Genomic DNA, 19638 nt, shown 5'->3' on the forward strand with positions numbered 1-19638 from the left:
CTACCGAAAGGGCAAAAATGAAATAAGGAGGGAGGCATTTTGCGATAATTCAATGGGAAGCGATTTACTGCTTGAAGCGAGATCGGGTTGAGTTAGAACGGGTAGTTATAAAGCGAAATTCAGTAAAGAAGAAAATGCACGTGCTGCGGGGGAAGATAAGGAAACGGCGGAGCATGTTCTGATTGAATGTGGAGATATCCACCCAGGTGTACGTTTGGGCACGAGCCTACGTGACGCCTTGGGTTTTAGAGACAATGGAAAGCTGAACACACCCGCGATTGAAATAAGTAAGAGACGGTTATAGTATTGGTGGCAGAAAACTAGAGAGAAAGGACAAAAATAAATATTGGAAAAAAGAATATAAGGACATTCTGCCGTAAAGGACAGAGAACGCAGCTGAAGACTTAGGTTCTTTTTTTTTTCTGGAGTAAAATAGTTTTAATTGAAGTAAAGACACTAGGCCAACGCTAAGAAAAAGACGAGTAAAGGGTTTTTTCTCTTTTTTTTGTCGAGCCTGGTGGCACACTTGTGACCGCCCCGTTATAAAGGGGACGCTCATAGCATCCATCCATCCATCCATCCATGCATGGTGCGGCCGCCGCCGTCGCAGACTGCCGGAGGAAAGCCCAGCACTCGGCAACGCGGCGTCGTATTTTTCATCGTTCAAGTGGTGCTTATTGTTCGAGGGTCATGGATTTTTGAGGTGTGAGGACAATATGCCATAGAAACCGAAGAAGACTGGACGTTGTCGCTTCGTTCCTGGCTGCAACTTTGGGTACTGGTCGTCGACAGAAAAGGCATCTCTGTTCCGAGTACTGGCGTGGAAAGAGTTATTTTAGAAGTAAAGTCGTGCGATACCGAGAGCTGAAAGACAGCTGACAGAGAACTCAGCGCAATGCGAGAAGCATTTCGACGCAAGGCACGTAGAAGGGAACGACGTTGGGCTAGTTGGTATTGCGTAGTCTGAAGTGAACGACGGAGCGTACAACGTGATACGTTGTAAATTTTAGGGGCGAAGCTCCTTAAGGCGGCACCCGTTCGTCCCTCGTAGCGTAGTATGTAACCAGTCTTACGCTTTGACCTGCAAGGTGGTGCCGGTGGGAGATTTCTCCTGTGCGTTGTTGAACAATAAAAAAAATTCGCAGCGTGCGCGTTAACTAAAAGCCGAATTCTTCTGTCTCTCATTCCCCATTAGCAGCCATTGGCATGTTCCAGTAGGAAACGTTAGTAGAAGTAGAAGTGTAAGTGTTAGCTAAACCAACGAAAGACGCCAGATGTTTTTGTAAAAGCAAAACGAAAGAACGCCAGATGTTTCTAAAGCAAAACGAAAAGACGCCAGCTGCTTAACGAAAGACGCCAGATGTTTTCTAAAGCAATGGTTTTCTAAACAATGAAAATTCACAGCGTACATGTAAAATTAAAGTGAGCTGCAAGTCGTCATAACTCATCGAACCTTTAGTATAAACGCGCCCGATCTCACGTCGGTGATGATGTACTGGGCAGAATTCACGGAAGATTCACGGTTTACCGATGAACCTCCGCAGCTTCGCCCACTCATCATCATTCACTCCGTGGATATGCTGTGATTTTTTTATTCCTTAACTCGGGTGCACTTATTTTAGATGCGAAGTATCTTAAGGCGGAGCTCAATCCGGTGGTGGTGGTGTGCGGCGTGACCACCCTTACTGCGCATGCGCATACCCTCTCCACACACCCCTCTCCCCTCCACTTCCCCTCCCCCTTTCCACTCTTCCTCTGAAACGCGGGCTAGACATGCCGAATTTCTCTCCTGCGCAACGCCGCGATGAGCTCGAGCGCATGCGCGTCCCCTCCGCTTCTCTCTCCTCTCGCCCGCCTGTCGACCGCGTTCCCCGCTCTCCCTGTGAGAATTAACGGCCAGGCTGAATGGGAAGATACGACGCGCGTAGCGTCCCTCTTCGCGTTCCACGACGCGAGGTCGGTAGCATGCCCAAAGAACGCCAACGGAACGCGATCGTGCAAGTGCTCCGGCTTCGCATCGCCTCATGGTCCCCTTTAGCGGGATATGGTGTAATTTTTTAAAGGGGGTTAACCATACGGAAGAAGAAAAGAAAGCCAAGTGGGCTAAGACCTGTGTTCTGTAGATAGCTCTTCATTGCAGAGTTCAAATAAACTTGTTTCGTGTACGAATTTTCTTTTCAACTAATAAATCTTTCAACCTGCCGACAAAACGTACACATGACGTTTTGACCAGCAGCTAGTGCCTAGTAATGGGTAGTGCGAGAGCAGGCAATTTTTTAGGTACGTTTCCACCTTTTCTGAAATCTTCTTAGATTTTGGCCCGAAATTGATTGTTTAATTTTGTTTGCCTTTGGGAGAACAGTTTAAATGGGCTTAGAATAACAGATAGCTGAGCTAGTTGGTAAGTATTCATTCTAAAAAAAAATTGGCCGCGTATCTGCGTGCTTCGCTGCAAATGTCGTCTAAATACGGTAGTAGAGGCGCTGCGTGAGATATGGACGCCATCTGGCAATACGTCGGGAAACGTGTGCTGTGTTGTGGGCTGTTAGTCCCGGCGCAGCAGCAGGCGAAGACCGGCGGTGACCAACGCGACCGGCGGGGACGCCAGCCAGCCCGAACACGCGGTTTGGCGCGAAGCGCCGAAGCAGACGAAACGTTCGTACTCAACGAGTACTCTCCACACACTCTTTTATTTACACGTCGCCTGGGTAAAACAGGAATGACAGAGCGGCGCCCCATGGCTTTCGTACAGTGCAATACTGAACCGAAACACAACAATGAGCTCGTGCAGAGGGCACGGATGAAGGCAAGTTTCCGCGCAGTCGCATTTTCAGCGCCGCTTAAGAAACTAGGGTCTCTAGAATTACGTATCTATGTATTTTTTATTAAAGGAACACACCACCTAATACTTACCTAGTGATGTTGTGCCTCAGATATGCGCAATGTTTGCTTTTTGATCAACCATGTACACAAGTATGAACCTAGTCAGCCGTTCAAGATGGCTGGCCCTTGGGCAAGTGGTTCAACTTTGGCCGAGTGACTGAATCGAGTGACGTGCCGACAAACAGAAAGACAGACAGACCAAAATTTCTCCGTTTAAGTATCCCAAGAAAGACGATCGCCTTTAAAATATCTGCGTTTAAGTTTCCGAAGAAAGACTATCGTCTTTAAAAGACAGGGCGTGCAAACACGGACACAACAAAGAAGTCAGGACGGCGTTTGTGGTGTCCTGACTTCTTTCTTGCGTCCGTGTTTGCACGCCGTCTTTTTAGAAAGTTTAAAGGGGCTTTGCAAGTGTGTTGAGTAAAAAAAAAAGGAAGGTAATTATAATGTAATTACCAATATTACGCATAATACGGCCATCACGGCAATAGTCATAACTACCAATCCAACCATAAAAAGAGAAAATGACTTCGCAGCACTATCGCTGTGTACCAGGGGCGTAGCCAAGAGGGGGGGGGGGGGTCGGGTTTTGGGGGAGTTCGAACCCCCCCTCCGAAATTTTTCAATTTCCTCCCCATTCTAGCCACCCTAGCCGCGCGTTCGAAGAAAATCAAGGGCTCAAGGTCCTGGCGCGCGTTGTCGAAGGGATGCATCTTCTTGCCCCCTTGTCATACCCCTCCCTGCGTAGCTTTCAGCGCGCTCGCTGGCACGAAAGGAGAGAGAAAGCGCTTGAAGCGTTCGACAAATACCTGCAACTCTGTTCGTATACTTGACGGATTCTAAATATTTTTGCGGCATGTGATTCGTGAAGCGTCATGCAGTAATAGAGAGACTATTCCATTATAACTCAGAAAAGTGTTACGGGGACCCTTTAAATGGCCCCTAAACCACCCAAAGGTCGAAATTTAGTTGTGGCGTTGTAGTTGTACACGAGTCTACAGCGAATGCTAGCGGGATTACAAGCGTTTGCTCGCTTCGCTCTTTCCTTCGCTACGCTGCGTTCGTCGTCTCGTCTGTCCACCTCTCCGAATGCCCTTCCTCAGCGTCCGAGAGGAAAACGCAAGGAGTGTGCGCATCTGCTAGCAGAGGGGGCACGCAAGCGTCTGTTGGTGGTGGTTTAGGGGCCCTGGCGTTTTGTGTTTACGCCACGAAATTTTCCGACCAACGAGGTAAAACGACCATCATCATGAACCGGCACGCGCTCAGTCATTGCCCAAGCCACGGCCGACCATCCGGTGTTTTTTAATGTGTACCTAAATTTAAAGAGACAGGCCTCAAGCACTTTCGCCGCCATCGAAAATGCGGCCGCCTCGGCCGAGGTTCGGTCCCGCAACCTTCGAGTCAGCAGTCGAGCACCATAACCACTAGACCACCGCGGCGGGTAGCCTTCCAGGTGCTTTTTCATATATTGAAACCTCATTATAACAGTCGCATTTGACGCGGAAATAACTTCGCTATAGCCGAAAATTCGTTATAAGGGTACATTCGAACCACTGTAGGTATTACCAAGGCTATCATTCATTTACTTCGTTATAACCGATAATTCGTTATATCCGTGTTCGTTATATCGAGGTTTGAGTTATTTTGGCCACATTGCCACAACGAAATTTCCTGCAACTTGGTATGTCAGGACTCTGGCTCCTCCAGAAGACAACATATACTTCACTTTTACCGATTAGGAAATACATAGCCCTAGAAGACGGCATCAAAACCAATGATGTCATGGCGACTGGTGCGGGAACTTCGAAGTGGCATTGCACTTTCTTTGGCCGAGTTTTGTCGCTCACCCAAGTGTCTTCTCGCAGCAAGCGTGGTGCTTTTGATATCGTGAAAGATGAATTTACAAATATGAGAAAAATCATTTTTCTCATTCGTGTCCTTCTAAGATGCTTAAATGGAACATTAAGGTCACATAAAGCTTTGTTTTTTTTTTTTGCAGTGGGGCAAAGGTCACAATCAAGGGACTAATTGGCAGAGTTGGCAGGTAATGAATGCTGTAAGTTCACATGGTTCATTATTTGACACACAGACACTTAACATGGAAATCATTTTATGTTTATTTTCACATGCAGCAGTGAGAAAACATTTGCAGGGAAGACATTACCACACAATAAAAACTTTATGCAAGTACAGTATGAATGGGAAGAGTATAAAAAGATGTCTTTTCAGAACTTTTGATATGCGTATGGAACATGACCTTACGGTAGGTGGCTCAACAGAAAACGACACTGTTACTGAACAACAGCATTATGATTAATACTACTGATATAATCACTGCCTATCACTGTCTATCTGCATTGAATTACTCAAACACAGCCGGTGCCTTTTGCGCAACATACGCAATAACGACAACCACAGTTGAATTCAGACACTATCCCAATCTAAAGCAACCCAATAGAATGATATACAGCCACGTACAATTGAAATATGAACAAGTTCACATGTTCTTTCTTTTTTGTTACTGCCAGTGCGTGTAATAAAAGCCTGATTTCGACTTGTACGCTTATTTTCTGGCAGAGACAATCTTTCGCAGCCACATAAGTAGTGGTCCAAGGTAGTGCCCACGAGTGACATGCAAAATCTATTCTACTTTGTAATTCCTTGTTCGCTTTATTTGTCCATGACTGCACATGAAGACGACGCACATGCTGAGCGGACGTCAGTGCTCAACAAGCGCATCGTCTGAAGTGTTCTGGAGAACTTTCGTGCTAACTCTGTAGGCAATGTCTCTGCTTCCATCGTTTGAGTCAGACACCAGCATCCTTAAAATAGGAGCAAATTTGAAGTTCAGGCACACAGTGAATAAAAAGTGCAACCCTTACACAAGAATATGCAGTAATTCAAATCATGTATAATTATGCAAAGTGAACACTGAGGAAACGATATCATAAATGTATCAAAGCATGCAAATTATGTGCAACAATGTCAAATCTTAAAAGAGTAAAAACAGTAAGAGGTGAAGCCATCTTGCTTTTCTGTTTCATAGAGACAAAAACAAACTCAACTGAGTTCAAGCAAAGAGGTTGTTGTTGGTTCATGCTGCATATACATGTCACTTCAGAGGTCGCCATACAAAAAAGGAAAAAGTACAACATAACACAGTAGCACATTTTTTTTTCCTTCTTTGTTTTGTTCACCTGTGTTAACTAGGTAGGCATTTCACTTTGACACGACATTAAAAATGCAAGACCCGCGAGGGCCTAATATCAGTCTGTTCTAGAAGCGAGGCGATGTGGTACTTCTGTTGACCCAGCAACAGTGGCAGTGGGTGGCTGGCCAGTTAGAAAAACTGGGACGGGCAGCAGCGAGTCGAGTCATGTGCCTCTACAGTGTCAGCGCTTGAAGAAGGCCGTTATTTGCTGCTGTGTGTTCAGCAGCGCCCTCTTTGCCTTGCTCTTTCCCTGCACATGAAAAGGAGATTGCACACGCTTACCTTTTGCAACAGAATATACGCACCTTCGTACAGTTCAGCCTTGCCACTATGAATACAGATGTGACTAACTGACAGATGCAGCCACCCATTGCAGACTTCGTTGAATCGAGCGAAAACTGAATTAACGGAGTTCGCAATGTAGCAAACTGTTTTCATTTCCTAGTCTTAGTTCCACTGAAAACTACCGTCTTTCTTTGTTTCTTTTTCCTCTTTTTGCAATTCAACGGTATGGGCTAAAAGCTACGAGCTGTGGTATTTAGCGGTACGAGTTAACAGTGATGAGCTCCAGTATGCTTTTGCGTTACCACAACATATGGCAGAGGGTTGCGCATTTCTCATAGTGCGAGCACTTAATATGAATACAGTCAAACCTCGTTTATACGTACCCGCTTTAAATGTACTAACGGTTAAAACGTAGTTGCGACAAATCCCCGACCGAGTCCCATAGAGCCCAATGCATTCGCTGACCGCTTAAAGGGGTACTGACACAAAATATCGCGGCCGAGATAGCCTGCTGGATCGATTTCCGTGTACGTGCGTGTACCATCTGCAAAATATCGACAGCGAATAAAGCTTGGAAGCTATTTTATGTGAATTTTGAAGTTCGCGTGCGCGATCCAGCATTATAGGCCGCACCTGTTGCATTGACACCCTCGGAGGTGACCCGAGGTGACCCCCCTACTTCCCCTACGTAACCGTTGTAGCCGGTACAACAAGTTATGATGACGTCGTAGACGCCATTTCTGTTTTGACGCGCTCGCCGCTGCGCTGTTGGTGTCTCAAGAAAATTGTCGCCAAGAGACGACGATGAGGAGAACGAGGACGATGATGGCGACGACATCGCGCAGCATGTGCGGCAAGCGTGCGAATGCGAGAAGACGATGCGAACAGCGCGGAAGTGCGTCACACTTCTGTGTGCTGACGTGATCGAGCGCTGCAGCCGCTAGGTGGTGATAGTTGCACCCGGAGGCTTGTCGTTTTTGAAACCGAAACTGACACTGGTCGGTAATGAGGAGCCTGTAATTAATTATCTGTCGCGCGCTGCAGCAAACGATGTGCCGTGTTATGACTAACAGGCCCCCAGCAACACACTGCAGCAAAAGAACGCGAGGCCAAAATTTTTGTGTCAGCACCCCTTTAAGCCGTAGTGGTTCGCCCTATGCCTACCGGTTACTGCGTACCCTGCGTACCGCGATAACTTTTTGTGCCATACAATTTTACTGTGCCGCTCAACTTCCCGACGCCAGAATGTGCCGCTCTTCGTCCTTTTTGAGAAGTGCGCAGATCAGTCGATCCCCGATTCCGACTTCCGCGCGATTGCGGCGACGCCTTTGCGGTTAAGCATCGGGAAAGAACGAAGGCGAGGTGGCGGCCACCGACGAACGCGCCGACATGACTTATCGCCGACAACCTTATCACAATAAGTATCTTCAGCTATCTGCTCGGGCACGCATGCGGCGCAGCGCTACTTTTTAAGCCTACTGCACGCTTTTATTAGGCGACAACCTGAACGCGCTGGGCCGCCGATCGCTGCCGCTTCGTTGTGCGCGGCCGTCTTCAAGGCTGAAGTTGAATTAATGGCACAAATGCTCGGGTAGGGTCGAAGAACTTCAGCCATGTACCAACTAGCCCGACAGCAAACGCTACTAAGGCGTCATAAGGCGCGCACCGCTGTGTAGAAGCGAAAGCAGATCGCTGTTGCGTAGTTAGCGTTGCGGGTCGCGGGCGCCGAGAAACCTCGCTGCATTGACGCTATCGCACTAAACGCACGTGTACGATACTGCAAGCGTAGCGCGGTTGTAACCATACTGCAAGCTTTTATTAGGCGACCACACGCGCCTCCGTCCGCTGCCAGGACCGCTAGAGCATCGCGGAGTGCGCATCGCTTGCATGAAGCTCGTCATCGCTGCGTTAAGGGGAGACGTGGGTCTTAAAAAATGGTTTTTTAAAAGTTGGGTGAATGGCATGAAATTTAATACACTTATTCAGCTTTTTCTGCAGATTCAAAATCTCTAAGTAGATTTTTAATAGCTGCATTAGAACAAAAGATATGCAATTTCTAACACATATTTAAGCATATTTCTTACGGGAATTTTTGGCAACTTTGCTTTGTCAAACACAAAAACAAAGTATGTGGCAAGATTGCCAGGAAGCTGGTCTAGCCGGTGATGCTATTTATTTTCTTATAATGTTGTTCACCAAATTACAATTCTCGATTATCAGAAATAGTTTGCGGCAAAAAAATTTCACTCACATTTACGTCTACAGTAAAACCTCGTTATAACGAAGTTGAAGGGGGAGTCGTAATTACTTCGTTATAACCATTAGTTCGTTATAGCCAATATCCATTTCTACCGACAATTAGCACGCAAGAGAGGCTGTACTGACCACCAAGTGCCACAGCAGCCCGCCACGCAAACGAAAAACGGCCGTCGCACGGAGAAAAACTAGCAAAAGAAAGAACAGCAAAGAACTGCTACTTTATTCACGCCAAACTTGGCACACCAGCTGGCGGCTCACTTAGCAGAAAAATAGTCCTTAATAGACTTCTGCCGTGTCTTCCTCAGACGGATGATGGCTTTTTCGGCCGCTGCCGCTATGTCGAGTCCGTCCTCGCCGTCATCGTGAGCGCCGAAGAAGCGGCGCAGCGGGTCTGCCGCATCCAGCGCTTGCGCGGACGTCGGAACATCGGGTTCACCAACTCCGGGCTGTCGTCGACACATTCGTCACTGTCGTCATTCACCACCCCTGTCACCGTCAGCTCTCCGGTTGTCACCGCGTCAGCATCGGCACTAACGTACGTGCAGAAGGTGTCGCAGTCGGGCACAACTCCGGCGTCAAGGAGAGCGTCCCACGACGCCAGGTCTTGGTCACCCGCGGCACCCTCATTGGCGGCAGCACCGATATCTTCGCTGTCACCGCCGCTGTTGACGCCAAATGAGGCATGTCGGAAGCAGTTTGCGATCGTGCTTGCTGTAGCGCTTCATGCTCATATTGAGTAGAATTCGGTCGATTACACGCTCGCGGTACCGTGCTCAACGCTACGCCGAAATCTTCGGCAACTTTTTTCTTCTTGACGCCGGACTCAACGGCTTTCAACATAGCCGCCTCCTGTTTGATTGTAATCGTTTTGCGCTCTCGTTTGCCGTTGCCGTCGTCCATCTCCTGTCTAGCGGCGGGAACCGAGAGGGACGCTGTTCTGATGCACACGCAGCGAACGACAAGCAAAAAGGCCCGCGCCCACGTCGCGCCGTCGCCGCGTCGCCGTCCACGCGCGCAACAGGAGAGCGGGCGGGTCCACGAGTTCCGCGGGAGAGGGGAGGCCGGGTGACGTGTGCGGGTGGGTCCACGAGTTTCACTGGAAGGGGAGGCAGGCAGACGCGCACCCTCGCGCGTGTTGGCAGGCGGCTCCACGGGAGCGCGAGGCGCGAGTTTTGAATTACCGCATCCGTGATGGGACGTAAACCGTCGCGCGCTATAAGACATTGACTTGCCGGCTACCAAAATGGTCAGTAAATGCTCGGTGGGGGAAAAAAAAGGTTCGTTATATCCATTGCGAGGAAATTTTAGCTTCGTTAAAACGAGGTTTTAAATACATGGGCGTCTATGGGAATTTCAAGGGGAATTACGATTGCTTCGTTATATCCATTAGTTCGTTATATCCCGCTTCGTTATAACGAGATTCTACTGTATTTATTTTGCATTCAAAGTTTGTTGAAGACAATCGGATTAGCATCACCGGCTAAACCAGCTCTCTGGCAGCCTTGCCACATACTTTATTTCTGTGTTTGACAAAGCAAAGTTGCCAAAAATTCCCGTAAGAAATATGCTTTTAGAGACTGCACATCTTTTGTACTAATGCAGCTACCAAAAATCTAATTAGAGATTTGGAATCTGCAGAAAAAATGGGATAAGTTTGTTAAATTTCGTTCAGTTCACCGAGCTAATAAAAGAAATAAAAAAAAGACCCGCGTCTCCCCTTAACCGAACAAGCTACTCGCCGCATCTGTGCACGATCTGGAGCGAAGTGGGTACGAACAACATTCCCACGATAAATGCGCGCGTGCGGCACAGCAAGCGGCCCGGTAGTGACGGCGTGAGCCGAGTAGGCGACGCGCTGCACGCAACTAGCCGGGAGACGATCGGCTCCACGCGGCGGTACCGCGTTTCACTGGAACTGTGTCAGTTTTCGTATAGTGGCAGATCGCGGTTAGACGCACAACATATACCGCGGAAATCACACTGTCCCTTCTGTCGCTATGTCGGTCACTGCGTTGACCGCGTATCAGGGACTCTGCAATAGTTTCGAAATGCTCTTCGGCGTCGCCACTACGCAGTTATCGGGCGGTCGTGCGAGTGTGCCAGGATGATTTCTCCACTTTGGCAAAAAGAAAGAAAAGGCTTTGCGGTGGGTACTTTAGGCAATATTTGCTGTGGCACTCTATTTATTTGGGCGATGGCGTACGCTAGGAGATGCAAATTTGTACTTGGTGTTTAATGCGTACTACCGTTTAGTGCGTAGTTATGCCGCGTTCCCGGCAGGTACGTATTAACGAGGTTTCACTGTACAGTGTAAAGTGCGTTGACTCTCGTGTGGACGCACACGTGGTTCACGTGATGCGCACGACTTATGGTACAGTATAGACCGCTTATAACGTAAGTCGCCGGAGTCGCGAATATCCGCACTATAAGCGGTACCGCACTATAACCAAAACAAACTTCTTCAAAGGCTGCACTTGCGCAAAACGTGTTCAGCATGTAGCCTCGCGTGTCCGACAATCGACATATGCGATATGGGGCGCTTACAACCACTTAAATCTCCGAATGTTCAAAAATTAACCGCCAAGACCCGCATTGCCAACGAAATGAACACGGGGGAAAAAAGCAAACAAAACAAAGTGCCATCGCGGAAATTCGCCGACTACGTTTCAGGCCACCTCGAGGTATGCGCATTACACAGAAACCAGAATCGCGATAGAAATTTCACCTGCTGAGCGGTACCGATCGCTCGATTTCACGGGCGCGCACGCGATGTCCAAGACATTGCAATCGAATCCGGAACCACCATTCGAGAGTTGCATGTGCCAACCATGCCCTCGTTTGCATTAACGATATGATTCCCTTCCCTTCAAGTGCAGCCATCGCAAAAAGTTTCGTTGATTCCGCACCAAACCGCAACTTTTATCGCCCGCGACCGCTACCGAAAAGCAACCAACGCTGATTAGGCCTAGCCTGCGGTTCAGCATGTTGTCGCGGGAAGTTTGTCTAAGACAACATGAAGATCGGACGTCGAAAAGATCGCACTCAAACACTAACCCAAGAACAGCGCGCGTGATACGAAGTTTGTGTTCGCGGCCGGGAGATCAACGGCGACAAAAGCCCGCCAAGCTCGTTTAAGTCCGCGCACTGGCAGAAAAGGCGAAAGCTCGCGTCATGAAGCCGCAAAACTTTTCAATTTGCGGACGAGGTAGCAAACGCGATATCTTTAGCAAGTGTGATAACGACGACGCTTTTCCCGACAGGAAACTTACTTTAAAGCGCACTTGATGAGGACGCGATCGTACGTTCCACGCGGAACGCGCTGCCGGCAAGCGGCCGCGGAGCCTTGCCGCCGCCGGTGCTAAGGCTACTCCGTCGCCTAGGCAACCACCACCCTTCCCCACTTGGCGAGCCCGCGCAGCGCTGCCGCGGTCTTTGTCCTTCCTCCGCCCCTCGTTTGTTCACTGTGTGTGCCGTCGCCCTTCGCAACGACCTCGTCGCTCCCTCCCCAGCGGCGTACCTCCTTTGAGAACCGCACTCGTTACCGCGTTTCTCAGAAATATTTTCCCGCCACCGCATTATAAACGGTATTTCATCTTGGGGGACTGCACAATAAGCGGTATGCGTATACATGCGGTTCTATGGGAGGGTAAACGGGAGTCGAAAAAGACCGCACTATAACCGGTCCTGCACTATATGCGGTTACGTTATAAGTGGTCTGCACTGTACGATCCAATGTGGAGCATTTCTGCTCTCGGCAGGCAGATTCAGAGCGATAAAATTTGAGCGCCCGCTCCAGATCAACCAAGGGGAAAACAACTTCACACGTACCTTGTCAACGGCAGAGGCTGCCTGCTTCTTGAAGAGCCTAGTCATGATTTTGTGCTGCTTCCGGCTATGCGATGCACTCGGAGGGGATGGCATCACCTCGGATGCCACGGGCCGTGGTGGCGTTTCTTGCATCTGCAAGGGCTGGTTTTCCAGGTCACACGTTGTCAAGCCTGTCGCACCGGCATCTTTCTTGATGTCGTCTTCGAGGGCGTTGAGGCAGGGCAGCAGGCGACGCTGCGGAAGGTTTGCGGCGTTGTCGACTTTCTTTCTGGGGGACAGCACAGCTTCGGCAGGAGGTGACAGAGACTTGCCATCCGGTAATGTGACAACGCCCTCCGAGCATGTGCTATGATCCTGCAAAAAATCATGTGCAATAAAGGTCAGTCAATGAAATATCCTCACTTACAGTAGACTCTCGTTAAGTGGAACCTGAAGGGACCAGGAAAATGTGTTCCGTTAAACAGGAGTTCTTTTTACCGAGGGATGAACAGTAGTGCAGAATTCACATTAGAGGCAGTTTTTCTATTTAAGCAGCAGTTCTGTAAAAGAGGTTTCCTTTTAGCGAGAGTCTACCGTATGTGTTACACATGCAAAGAACTCTTGTAAGTCCATCCGTATCCCTAGCCATAGGCTAGTTGACAGCCTTTAGACAAGTGTCAGTCTATTAGAGAAAATGAGAGTAACGCTATGTACAGTGAAACACTGTCTAGAATGGATAGGTAGAACTTTCACAGTGTAAAAATGAACGTTTTGTGTAATAGCAAAAGGTACACAAACATATATGTGCAGAAATACAGGTACTGAAAGAAACTTGAAGTATACTGTGTAAAGTAAACGTTCCGTACAAAAACAGTAGGTACATGCAAATAGCATGCAAGAAAACAGCACAGAAACAGAGTTGATGATCACAGGTGTTATTTGGAGAGCAGAGAGTGAAAAGAATCTCGAAATAAATATTAAGCGTTTATTATATGCTCCAAACTTATGCGGGTCAGCTGCCATAAAAGTGCAAAGTATGGAGTCGTCGTTTATACTACAATAACACAGGGACAACAAATAGTCTGGACAACATAACTGTTGTCTTTTAATTTGAGGTTATTGATAGCACGCGCCAATCATTACATACAAGGCCTGGAAAAAAAAAAAGAAGAAAACAACACAGGCTGTTCACAGCTGGGTACAAAATAAGCATTCACATGCATGAAATGAAGTTATTGAGTTGTCTATAAAAGCGAACTGCTGCAAATTTAGAGCGATTAGACTTGTGTAAGCCAGTGCAGCATTAATTTGATGCACTGAACCATGGGTATTAAAGTCCATTATTGTCAATTTAGTTAAAATCAAACACAAATAAAAAAAGCATTGAGGTTTGGCTACAGTGTTTTAAAAAATAATGTGACTGTGATTGTAACAGTAGGGGTGACTTCAGTCACTCAAGATAAAAATCATGAAAACCCGAATGCAATGCAATATGAGTGAAGAAAGAAAAGGTACCTTTGTTTAAACAGTTCGTTTATACGTGTTCATTTTTCGTCATCATCATTTGAGGAGCTTCCTTAGGCAATATTTTCGGGCGGTCATTTGCAAAGGTAGTTTAACTTTTGCAAAAATTAAAGGGACACTAAAGAGAAATACGATTTTTCTCGTATTGGTAAATTGGGCTTTCATAATCAAAAAGCACAATTCCTGCAGCAAGACGACCAGTAAGCTAAAAAATAAGCAGAAATAAAACGGTGGTGGTGACGCTGCCTGGAAGTTCCCGCATCAACTCGCTGTGACAGGAAAATTTTGATGGCGTTTACTAAGGTATGAATAGTTCTTAATGGATAAAAAATGAAGCAAATTGTCCTCTTAGGCGGCCAGAGACTTAGCATACCAAAAATCAGGAGATTTTATTCAGCCAATGAGCTCGAAAAATGAAAACATGCTTTGAAATCTGTAATGTCACTAGATATTCATGTGCAGAGATTTTCACTCGAAGTTGAAAAATGAAACCTCAACCTTTGCATCCTTTTCATTTTTTGGAAAAAGTCTCTTTGCTTAAAAGACTTGCCAGTGTCCGAATGATAGGGGTGTTAAGCGACTCAGACTTGAAACAAAACCCGAAGAAACACATCGTACACCAAAAAATTACACAGATATACTCGTGAAATTTCCACAGTGGCATCACAGAAACATCTGCAATAAGTGTGCCGATTTCATGAAAGTTTATAAAGAAATGAGAAAGTTGGTACCAAATTGCACATCCCTCCAAAACTCTGCAGATCGCAGGCAAATTCCTGGTGTAAGATATATCACGCAGGCAGCCCAGACTCTCTTCGTGAGCACTTACCAAAGATCCGGGCGTCGTGCTGGTAACACTGGTTAGCCTGCGCTTGGTGGGCGGTGTGAACCAGTCGGCCATGGACGAGCTCGTCCTCGTCGGGGTGCGGGCGCTGCATGCCGGGTAGTGTGGTGGTAAAAACCGAGCCAAACTGGGCGATGCACCTGCCCGTGTTTCTGCACTCTCTGCAAAGACAGATTTGCCTTGTAAAGCTTCGAAGTAATATTCACTCGAGTGTACAAACAGACATATTTTGATAACACATAAAACCCATACAAGTAGAACCTCGGTGATACGATCACGGCTTGTATGAATTTTGGAGTGATACGAATTTTTTGGTGGTCCCAGTAGGCCCATTAGCTTGCAATGTAATGAAGCATGGTTGACCCGAACCGATTTTCACCCTGCGACATTTCATATGAAGGCACGCTACCACACAGGTATGAACAGGTGCTGCTCGCGAAAGACGCAGCAATCACGCAAGGGTGCGAGAACTGTAGCGTGGGCATGTGCGCCATGCCATATCCTTCGAGATTGCACGCGCTAATCTTGGGGGCCCTAATGCGCCTTTGTTTTTGAATTACAGATGGTGTTGGCGTCTCGCTCTTTTTTAATGTGATAGCACTGTAGAGCTCGCTTTGCAGAAATTCCGGTGTCGGCGGTGGAACCTTTGGTTGTGAGTAAAAAATCAGCGTTGTCCACGAGCGAAAATTTGAGGTAGGTGCAAATAAAGAAATAAAAAATCTTCGGTTCGAGTGAAACCGGGGATTCGAACCTGCGACCCGTTGCTCCGTGGTGCGATGCGTTTAGCCACTCAGCCACCACACATACATCCTCTAGCATACTAACAGCGAGCTATTCATATTGTCGCGACGTCAAGAGAGAGGTCGTAACGCCAAGATCGAGAGAACAGCAGGTCGGTCTTTTTAATACCGCGCGCCAGCGAGTTCCTCTTCTTTCTTCTTTCTGGCTCCTGTATAACGTGTATGAGCCTTTTTGCTGTCGTCTTCGTCTTTCTCATAGCACGCACGTGGCATTTGCCTCCGTCCGAAAGAGGCATCGTCCCGATGCGCAGCCCAGGTGCTCTGCTTAGAGAAGCGCGCACATATGCACTGGAACCCAACCAGAGTTAGCTGGACAGGTACGGTTTCATCCGCACGACATGCACGACTTCGGGTGAATGCTTCCGGCGATTGGAACCGCAATCACTGTCGGGAACGACCACGCAGTTCACGTCGTTCAAGCGTCGAATGACTCTGTATGGACCGAAGTATCGTCTCAGCAGTTTTTCAGAAAGTCCGCATCGACGTATTGGGATCCAGACCCATACCTTGTCGCCTGGTGTGTAGGTAACGAATTTGTGTCGCAGGTCGTATCGTTTCGCATCTTTATGTTGCTGATGACAGATGCGTACGCGGGCAAGCTGTCTGGCTTCCTCGGCGCGCTGAGTAAATTCTTCGGCGTCGGTATCAATGTCGTCACCCTCGTGCGGCAGCATAGCGTCCAACGTTGTCGTGACCTCGCGACCATGGATTAAACTGAACGGTGTCATTCCAGTAGTTTCCTGTCGAGCGGTATTATAGGCGAAGATCACGTAAGGCAAGATTTCGTCCCAGGTTTTATGTTCCGTGTCGATGTACATGGAGAGCATGTCTGCGAGGGTCTTATTAAGGCGCTCCGTTAGTCCGTTTGTTTGGGGATGGTACGCAGTCGTTCTCCGGTGAGCTGTACCACTGAGCCTCAAAACCGACTCCAAAAGTTCTGCCGTGAAGGCAGTTCCTCTGTCTGTGATGACCACTGCTGGGGCGCTGTGCCGAAGGACGACGTTTTCGATGAAGAAGTGAGCCGCTTCTGCTGCTGTGCCCCTCTGCATAGCTTTAGTCTCCACGTAGCGAGAGAGGTAATCAGTGGCGACAATGATCCATCGGTTCCCTGCAGTAGAAGTTGGGAATGGGCCCAGGAAATCCATTCCAATTTGGGCGAATGGCCGTGCTGGTACTTCTACAGAATGTAATAAGCCCGCTGGTTTACCGGGGGGCGCATTGCGTCTTTGGCAGTCAGCACAAGTCTGAACGTGATGTTTTACAGCAGCAGGTAGTTTTGGCCAGTAGTACTTTCGTCGCAGTCGGGACAACGTTTGGGTGTAGCCTAGGTGACCGGAAGTGGCCTCGTCATGGCAGGCTTCTAAAATTTCTTTTCGCAGCGATGAAGGCACGACGAGCAAGTACGTGCTGCCGCTTGGAGAAAAGTTCTTATTGTAGAGAACGTCGTTCCGTAAACAAAAAGACGGCAGTCCTCTGGCAAAAATTCGCGGCACGTCTTTACGTCGTCCTTCCAAGAAATCGATGAGCGGAAGCAGCTCTACGTCGCCGCGCTGCTCTTGTGAAATAGTGGCCGTGTTGACGACTCCCAAGAATGCGGCGTCCATGGATTCGTCATCAATAGCGGCAGGCTCGACGGGCGACTGCGAGAGGCAGTCGGCGTCAGTATGCCTCTTTCCGGATTTATAAGTTATGCTCATATCAAATTCTTGAAGCTGAAGGCTCCAGCGTGCCAAACGGCCAGATGGGTCTTTCAGGTTAGTGAGCCAGCAGAGCGAATGGTGATCGCTGACGACCTTGAATGAGCGCCCGTACAAATATGGACGAAATTTGATTACTGCCCACACCACAGCGAGACATTCCTTCTCGGTAGTCGAGTAGTTCTCCTTGGTGCGAGAGAGAGCTCGGCTGGCATAGGCTATCACTTTTTCAGTGCCGTCTTGCCACTGTACCAGTACGGCGCCCAGGCCTACATTGCTGGCGTCGGTGTGAAGTGCTGTGGGCGCTTCCTGGTCAAAGTGCGCAAGAACTGGAGGTTTTGGAGGCGTTGACGTAAGTCGGTAAATGCCATTTGTTCCTTTTCGCCCCAAAGAAAGGGAACATCCTCTCGTGTGAGTCGTGTCAAAGGTGCCGCAATAGACGAAAAGTCCGCGATGAATCGTCGGTAATAGGCACATAGTCCTAAGAAGCGCCTCACTGCCTTTTTGTCGTGTGGTGCAGGAAAGTTTGCAACAGTGTCTATTTTGGCTGGGTCAGGTCGAACACCCTTGTGACTTACGACGTGGCCGAGGAAGGAAAGCTCACTGAAGCCAAAATGACATTTTTCTGGTTTTAATGTCAGGCAAGCCGAACGTATAGCTTGGAGAACTGTGAATAACCGGTTTAGATGTTCTTCAAATGTAGCGGAGAAGACAATAACGTCGTCCAGATATACCAAGCATGTTTGCCATTTCAGGCCTGATAGCACGCTGTCCATCAAACGCTGAAAAGTGGCTGGCGCTGAGCATAACCCGAATGGAAGGACCTTAAATTCATAAAGACCATCGGGCGTCACGAATGCAGTTTTCTCACGATCGCGCTCGTCGACTTCTATCTGCCAATAGCCGCTTCGTAGGTCCATTGATGAGAAATAGCGTGCATGCCACAGTCTATCCAGAGAATCGTCTATGCGTGGCAGCGGGTAGACGTCTTTCTTCGTTACTTGGTTTAACTTGCGGTAATCTATACAGAAGCGCAAGCTGCCGTCTTTCTTTTTAACCAATACCACGGGAGATGCCCAAGGACTTTTTGAAGGCTGTATGACGTCATCCTGGAGCATCTTCTGCACTTGCTTTTGAATCTCCTCGCGTTCTTTCGGAGCCACACGGTAGGGATTTTGTCGGATCGGTCTCGTGTTATCTTCAACAACGATTCGGTGCTTGGTCAATGGTGTTTGCCTGACCTTTGATGTACACGAAAAACAATCTTCGAACTGGTGTATTAGTTCCATTAGGCGCTGCCTATCAGAGGGTGACAGAGTAGAACTGACGTCGACAGACAAACTAGTCGAGGCAGGCGTGGTCGCGTCGTAAGGTTGCAAAGCGAAACAATCCCTCGTTTGGTCGATGTCGTCGTAGTAGGCAATCGCGGTACCCTTCTGAATGTGACGGCGCTCGTTGCTGAAGTTGGTGAGGAGTACTTCTGCCTGCCCACCAGCTAGTGCCAGAATGCCTCTCGCGACGGAAACACCTTGCGTAAGCAATAGTGTAGCTATTTGCTCCGCTATCACATCCTTATGACACGGCCGCTCACATGATACTGACACAAGGCAGCAGGATCTCGGCGGAAGCGTCACATCGTCGGCTACTCGCAAACGCTCGTGTCGGTCGTCAGCGGTGGTCGTGGTGGTGTCAACAGACGAATGTGCGGAAAACGTCACCATACGGTCCGGAATGTTGATGACAGCGTCGTACTTGCGCAGAAAATCCATACCCAAAATGAGCTCTTTACAACATTCAGGTAGAAGGACAAAAGTGGCGACGATGCTGGAATCGCCGATTACAAGCCGAGTGGTGCACTTACCCGTTGGAGTCATTAGCTGACCATGTACCATGTGCGAGCGCTATTTTCCATCGCGAAATAGGCACGGCCAAGCTTCTGTTGTTCGTTCCAGCGATTCACCACAGCGACCCGCTCGAACTGTTCGAGCCAGTCCTCAACATCCTCATACGCTTCCCCACGGAAGATTTCAGGCATGTGAGGATGCTCAAGAGTCACCTGGGAAGGAAGGAGATCCGCTGATGTTGTAGGAGTGGCCATGCTGGGAAGAGGAGGAACAGTCGAGAACTCCGGACTTAGGTCTAGGAGGCGCCGGCTGAATCGGTGGACTGGAGTCGTGACGAGAGGCTGAGTCTCCGGACTGGGGGTATGTGTCCGAATAAGGCTTTCCTGCATCAGGTTGCAGGCTCCAGCACCTCCACCAGTGTCGCGACGTCAAGAGAGAGGTCGTAACGCCAAGATCGAGAGAACAGCAGGTCGGTCTTTTTAAT

General features: G+C 48.4%; 1 protein-coding gene across 1 annotated transcript in view; it reads right to left on the reverse strand.

The window, feature by feature from the left end:
• Nucleotides 1–4982: 4982 nt before the first annotated feature.
• LOC119374211 (denticleless protein homolog) overlaps nucleotides 4983–19638 on the reverse strand; it is a 42668-nt gene continuing 28012 nt past the window's right edge. Inside the window, exons 6-8 of the mRNA XM_049410899.1 lie at nucleotides 14799–14974; nucleotides 12467–12820; nucleotides 4983–6344 (exon numbers count right to left, since the gene is read on the reverse strand). Coding sequence (XP_049266856.1) covers nucleotides 6276–6344; nucleotides 12467–12820; nucleotides 14799–14974 — 599 coding nt within the window. The 3' untranslated portion in view covers nucleotides 4983–6275. The remainder of the gene's footprint in view (nucleotides 6345–12466; nucleotides 12821–14798; nucleotides 14975–19638) is intronic.

This window comes from Rhipicephalus sanguineus, chromosome 11 (assembly GCF_013339695.2).
Source record: "Rhipicephalus sanguineus isolate Rsan-2018 chromosome 11, BIME_Rsan_1.4, whole genome shotgun sequence".
NCBI classification, from domain to species: Eukaryota; Metazoa; Arthropoda; class Arachnida; order Ixodida; family Ixodidae; genus Rhipicephalus; species Rhipicephalus sanguineus.